We start from the raw sequence: 7,365 nt of genomic DNA, 5'->3' as shown, positions 1-7,365 counted from the left end.
ACTCTGGCAAAAATTTTGAATTTTAACCATATAGGGAAGAAAAACCCTTTAAGTATAAGGGAAATTAACAAAAAGAATCATCAAAGGAGAAAGCTATCAGGTTGACCTAAAATTTCTCTGAAATGTTATATGCAATAATTCATGGGAGTGGTATCTACGGTTTTGGAAAGTTGTGACCTAAGAATTTTTCCCAAATAGTCTGTCTTTAAAGAGAAAAAGTCCTCAGATTTAAAAGGGCCTTCCTTTAAAAAAAAATTACTTTAGTATGCATGCTACTTAATGGAGAAATGAAGTCATATTAGGAATTCTAGAATGGAGAATTCAAGTTATAAAAAGACTTGAAGGTCATACCTTTCTGTTTAGCCTATAAACTCAAGATCCATTTAAATTATATTGATATATTGTCAGGTGGATACTACAGTCTGGGGCAAGGATGTGGCCTGTATTCTGCTGTTCTTTATTTCTACTTCCGCTCTTAAGGAAGAAGAAATTTTTTTTTTTTTGGAATTTAATCTTTATTTACAGGACACTGCAAGATATGAAATTCCACATAGAAATAAGAAACCCATTGAGAGGAGAAGCTTCATACAGTATGTACAGTTTGGAACTGTTCAAGTATAGTTTCTTTGTAAAAAGTGCTACAATAACAAACCACGTGTAAAGAATTCTTAGTAGAGAAACAGTAAGACAAACTTCTACCAAACATAGTACACAACAAACAACTTTATGCCTCAGATGTACAATCTAAAAGTTGAAGGTCCCAGCAGTGCCATCCTGAACTTGGAATGTAAACCCTTCAGAGGTAGTTTCTGGCACATTTTGATCTTCCTCTTCCTCCACAGAGAAATACTTCTCAATCAAGTTTAATGAAACTTTGTACACAGACTCATTTTCATGGTTTTGTAGAGCTTCAATTTTGTCCAAACCTCCACATTCTTCAATCATTATACTAAGTTTCTCAGTTTCACCTAGTTTCTCAGCAGCCTGAAAGATATTTGAGATGGCATCCAGAATAACCAGAATAATTTTAGTGTCTTTCGCAGTTAGGAGGTTCATCAACGGTTCTATTACGCCACAGTGAACAAGGTATGCGATCTGCTCAACTGTTCCGCCACTTGTGTAGTTGGTCACAGCCCATACAGCTTCCTTTTGTGTCTTAAAGTCGGCCTTAGAGAGAACATCAACAAGGAATGGGACTAATCCATGTTTTACAACTTGCTGTACCTGGTTCTGGCGGCCAGCTGTGATGTTTTACATTGTCCGCGTAGCTTCCTTCTGAATGTTAGTTTTGGAGTTTGTTAGCAGGCTGGGAAAGATGGCAAGTGCTCCTGCATCTATTACAACCTGAGTCTGTTCATCTGTCCCAGTGACAATATTCCCTATGACTCTTAGCGCGGGAGTCACAATTGGCAATTCAGTAGCTCCTAAAAGCTTCACAAGTTGGGGTACAACCCCCATTTTCACAACCATTTCAATCCATTCATTTGGACCATCAGTAAGGTAGGAAATAGCCCAGCAGTTATCAGCTAAAACTTCTGGATCATCGTGATGCAGGAGATGAACTAAAGTAGGAAGAATTTGCTCAACAGCATCTAAGGGGGGTGCAGGATTCTTGTTGCGACAAAGATTTGAAAGTGTCCAGGTAAGATTATGTAAGTAACCACATGCTAAAGATGACAAATCAGGAACCGCCAAAAGTGCCAACAGCGGGTCAACTGCACCATACTTGATAACCAAGTCTCGGAAAACTGAGCCATCACCTGCAATGTTTCCTAGAGCCCATACAGCTTGTTCACTGATGTGAGTGTGGGGAGATGCCAACAGAGAAATGAATGCTGGGATAGCACCTCCATCTACCACAGCCTTGGTCTGTTCTGATGTCCTGGAAGCAATGTAAGTGAGGGCCCAAGCAGATTCAAACTGAATGGGACTACAATCAGTTCTGCCCAAGAAGGACACAAATTTTGGAATCAAACCAGCCCGGATTATGCTGTCTATAGGGGGCTGTTTTTCCCCGGAAAGCAGTTTCCTAGCAGCCTGAGTAGCTTGGAGCTGGATTTCCAAATTGTTGCTATTTGTGCCTTTGACAATGTCATCAACAGACCAATTTAAGTGCCCTGGTTGTTGCGGTTTTCCTGCAGTGGAAAAGCAGCATCATCTGGAAAAGAGCTGACATTTCTCCTTTTCAGCATCTGGTCACCCTTCTTAGCTTTCCTGAGCTCCACATTAACTTCTGTTCGGCGCCGCCTCATTTCTGTACTGTCTTTCCCCTTGTTCTTGAACCTGTTAAGGCGGGCAGCTGGTGAATTAGCATTCTCATTGGTGGACATGGTTATGAGACAAAGGGAGAAAGCTACACAGCCAGCTCAAGCTTCCACAGGAGGCGGTGCGGGGCGCAGAGGCTGCGGATTGACTGCGCTCAAGAGGTCCACCACGGTCAGCCCGAGGACGGTGTGGTAAGGAAGAAGAAATATTTTCATTAGCCATATTCTTCCTTCCACCCTTCAAAGGGCATATCTTAGCATCTTTGATGTATGTTTAAAACAACTGGTACAACCCATCTAAAATGGTTAAGTTATTTACGTACTTTAGACACTGCCAGGATGATTAATGAACAACTTTTTTCCTGTTGTACTAAAGCAGAATTGTGCTCATTCATTCATTCATCCATTCATTCATACGTCAGTTTACTCAACAGATATTTATTTAGTGCCTCTATTTGCCTGTCACTGTGTTACTCGCTGAGCGTGAAATGGTGAAAATAACAGACAATTCTTTGCTTCATAGCATGTATGAATATCAGTAAGATAAGAAAAATCTCTTCAAGTTCATTTTTATTGGTAATGATTTTAATCAACTATGGAGTTTACATTTTTAAAACATATGTTGAATAACCTGAGCAATTAGAGATCCAGATTGGGAAATACTTTCTATCACCAAAATTCTCTTCATAATATTTCCACCTAAGATGTATGAATGTTTTTATGCAAAAATAAATGCATAGAAAAAAATGTCAGTAAGAAAACACACTAAAATATTAAAAGTGGTTAACTCTGGGGAGTGGAAAAACAGAGTTTTTATTTTCTTTTACTTTCTGACTTCACCAAATCATCTATATTCAAGCATATATTATCTTTATAGTAGTATGTCAGTAGAGGTAAATCTAGTCCCTGGTATAGGAAAAAGTAAAATCAGTGGCTGTCACAAAAAAAGTTATTTCTTGCTCTTATCACAGTCTAGTAAAGTTGTTCCTGATGGGGTACCTTTTTTTCAAGTGTGGTTCAGAGACCCAGACCCACTCCATTTTGTGGCTCTGCCATCTTCAACAAGTGAATCCCAAGTTTTTCCTAGGAGATGTACCCATTCCTGCATTCCAGAAAGAGAAAAGATGACCCCCTGGGAGGATTGTATGGGCCATGCCTGGAAGTCACATACATCAGCTTTTCCTACATCCTCATTGGTCAGATCTCTGTCACTTAGCCACATCTAGATTCAAGGGAAGCTGAGAAATGTAGTCTAGTTGTGTACCCAGTATGAAGGAAAACAAGTGATGGTGAACACATCGAAGTCTTGGCCACACTCAGCTCTTCCATTTGACTCTCATTCTCACACAAAGGACACACTTGTTCCTCCCCAGCAACAACTTTGAGAAACAACTCAAAAGTCCCAACCAGCCGCTGTACCCGTTTCAAAGCTCTGCGTCTCCAGAATACACACAGTCCATGCCATCCGTCTAGATGTGACTCCTTGTGGTCCAGCAGGCTTTGAATTAAAAAGACAAATCATTTTCTCCTTCATCTCATCCCAACACACCCACTCAATGGTGGGACAGGGAGAGGATGAAAACAATCAGTACCCCCATGGAGACAATGGAGGAATGGGAACAAATAGCACTGATTCTGTCTCTGGGAGCAGCTCTCTTACACATTTCCCCTGGCTTCTGGTTCTGCTTTCTGAGAATTCTTTATTGTCCATTTTCAAAGTCGCTATTGAGGAAAAAACGCTCCTTCAGGGCTGTACAGTTTTCACTGCACACTTCAAGCTGGTATAAATGTGGATGCCTGAAGGTTGTTTTAAGCCCCACATAGTTAAAGGGATTTTCAGTCCAGGTTTGTGGTTTCGTTGGCAATCACCATACCCTAAGACACATAGTCAGCTTCTGATCTATTTGCTTCCATTCAATTTCATGTACCAGTAACCACACCCAAAATTCTCTCCTAATCATGATTTTCAGACCTGATTTATTTTTTTGCTTTATCACCACCCCCCTCTTCCTCTCTGATTTCAGTGATGACTTCCTTAAAGCTGTCTAGAATTATGGTACATTTGAGAAGGCCAAGCCCTCAATCTGAACTTTGCCACAGGGCTGAGTTTTATTGGACCTTTGTTGCATAAATCCTTTTCCATGCTTATCTCTTACTATTTGGGGTCTAGAAGCAACAGCTTTTCCAACCTTTGGTGTCACAAATGTCTGGACTCTCTAATCCCTTTTATCCTGTGTGAAAACTGGTCAATTCCATTCTGAGGTTATCTCCTTTTTTATTGTAGTAAAGATATTCACAACAAAAGTTACCGTCTTATCCATTTGTAAATGTACTGTTCAGTGGCATGAACTTCATTTACATTGTTGTACAAACATCATCGTCATCCATCCACAGAACTCTTTTTTTTTTTTTTTAATTTTTATTCATTTATTTATTTATGCCTGTGTTGGGTCTTAATTTCTGTGCGAGGGCTTTCTCCAGCTGCGGCAAGTGGGGGCCACTCTTCATCGCGGTGCGCGGGCCTCTCACCATCGCGGCCTCTCTTGTTGCGGAGCACAGGCTCCAGACGCGCAGGCTCAGCAATTGTGGCTCACGGGCCCAGTTGCTCCGCGGCATGTGGGATCCTCCCAGACCAGGGCTCGAACCCGTGTCCCCTGCATTGGCAGGCAGACTCCCAACCACTGCGCCACCAGGGAAGCCCCAGCACAGAACTCTTTTAATCCTCCCCAGCTAAAGCTCTGTACCTATTAAACACTAACTCCCCATTCTCCCTTGGCCCAGCCCTTGACAACCACCATTTACTTTCTGTCTCTATGAATTTGACAACTTTAGGTATCTCATCTATGTGGAATCCTTTTTTACATATTTGGTCTTTTTGTAACTGGCTTATTTCACTTAGCATAATGTCTTCAAGGTCCATCCATTTGTAACATGTACCAGAATTTCCTTCCTTTTTAAGGCTGAATAATATTCCATTGTGTATATATATATACCATATTTTGTTTATCCATTCACCCATGGTTATCTTTTTTTGGTAATAATTTGCTAAAAGTAGAAAATAAAAGCCAACATATTCCATTACACTGATTTCTGACAACCACTTCCCGTCAAGCTACAGTCTCAGTAACACATAGTGTGTTCTTCCAAGTCATCACAGACAACAGTTTTACCAAGTGTTTTGTCACTGCATAATTTGTCTTTTTTTTTCCAGCCTCCAATATCAGTTTCCTCACTGCTCTTCCCTGACCTCTATATCAATGCCCATGTTTTAAATGTTATTATGACAGCATCCTGCTTAATGATACTACTTACGTTATTTCTTACAATAATTCTAGGAGTTATAATAGATAAACACAGAACTATCAATGTCTGTCTTAATTTGGGTTCTTTCAAAAGCAAAAGGCATCAAGGACCTGAGTCCTGGTAGTTTATTTGGAAAGTGATCCCAGGAGACAAAAATGAAGGAATAAGGAGAGACAGGGAAGAAGGAAAGCACACTATGAAATGTGTTATCAAGGCCACTGCTGTGGGCTCAGTTCTGCAGGAATTGTGTACTGAATGCCTCCTAGAACTGTCTTTCTGAAGGGTGGAAACTGGAGCATTTATTGACCCACTCCTGTACGCATTGTTTGAGGGTTGCTCCTGGGGATGTTAATACTCTTGCTTATCCATGATACATTTGCTTGCATGCAGGCCAAATAGATTCCTGCAGGGGCAGAGAAGTCCCCTGGACAAAATATAGAAAGATGCTCAGTGTATATTTGAGGTGGGATACAATCAACACAAAGCCTGTCCGAGTTTTTATAGAACTCTTTACCTCAGCAGCAATAGAAATCACAGGTGGGCCGAGGAGATGCAAGACTGTGGCATATGGTAGCAGAAGTGTCTGCTACAGTGACATAGCAACATACAAGTTTAGGCTCACTAAGGTCTCAGTGCATGTGTCTCCAGTAGCCCTCCTCTAAACAGCAAGACCCAAGCATCTGCCATATTGTAGCTCTACCATCTTCAACAGATGATAGCCAAGGTCACCATGGTTATCTTTTTATTTAAATGGACAAGAAGGAAAAGGAGGCTGAAGGATTGCCCATAGGAAGTTTTTATGATTTAGATCTGGAAGGGGCATCTATCACGTCCATCTATAACCTCTTGACCAGAAGTCAGTCACATGGCTACACCTACCTGCAAGGCAGGCTGGGAAACATAGGCTATTTTTTGTTCCAGAGGGACTAGGAAATAGATTTTGGTAAACATATAGATGCCTCTATAATAGAAAGTAAGATTGTATTTTTTTAAAAATCTAAGGCAATATATGTTAAACATGTTAAACCTAATTTACCCTTTGACCTAGAAATTGCACTTCTAGAGGTCCTTCTCTCATGGATATTCTCCACTAGGTCCTCCAGATCTATTCTCCACCCTTCTTCCTTTCTGCATCATGGGCTCCCTAGTGTTCTGACTTCTACTTGGATTCAGCCAATGGAAATCTCCAGTAGGAGATCAGAGAATGGGAAGAGAGAAAGGTGGGAGCATATATTTCCCTGGCAAGGCCACATGTTAGGAGTGGCTGAATTCCTCTAGTGCAGGCCACAGCTCATCTTGGGAGGCCATCTCCTACAACTCCAGCCACCTCCACAGCTTCAGCTCCACTTCTGTCTCTCAGTTCCAGTTACTGCTCGCTCTTTTTGCCCCTTTGGACCTGGGGTGGTGACAGCTCCCAGCTGTTCACCAGCTCTTGATGCTTTAATGCTGCTCACACATTTTTAAATAGTCCTCAGTTGCCCCATTTAAGTGTGCCTTCTTTTTCCTTTCTGAACCCCAACTAATACGCCATCCTAGAAAAATAAGGAACATACAAAGATGTTCAGCACAGCAATATTTAGAATAGCAAAAGCTCTGAAACTGAGTGTCTAATAATTAGGAATAGTTAAATACATTATAATGAATGTATGATAGAAATATATATATATATATATACTAACGTGTGTTTTCAGTGTCTTTTTCTGTCTCCTACTTCAAAAACCCTGCCTGAATCCCAGGAAAATTCTGCTAGTCTTTCCTTCCTGTTCTCCCTCCCCAGTCCTCAAATATTTTTCACCAG

At 41.0% G+C, this 7,365-nt stretch overlaps 1 protein-coding gene across 1 annotated transcript; it reads right to left on the bottom strand.

The window, feature by feature from the left end:
- Positions 1-744: 744 nt before the first annotated feature.
- Positions 745-2,437, bottom strand: LOC118897086 (importin subunit alpha-1-like). The gene is given in 2 exon segments (XM_036855903.1): positions 745-2,111; positions 2,114-2,437. Coding segments are annotated over 2 exon segments (1,584 nt in total). The 5' UTR covers positions 2,331-2,437.
- Positions 2,438-7,365: the final 4,928 nt, after the last annotated feature.

Source organism: Balaenoptera musculus, chromosome 6 (genome assembly GCF_009873245.2).
Source record: "Balaenoptera musculus isolate JJ_BM4_2016_0621 chromosome 6, mBalMus1.pri.v3, whole genome shotgun sequence".
NCBI lineage: Eukaryota > Metazoa > Chordata > Mammalia > Artiodactyla > Balaenopteridae > Balaenoptera > Balaenoptera musculus.
The sequence above is the reverse complement of the archived record's forward strand: the minus strand, read 5'-3'. Positions and strand labels throughout refer to the sequence as shown.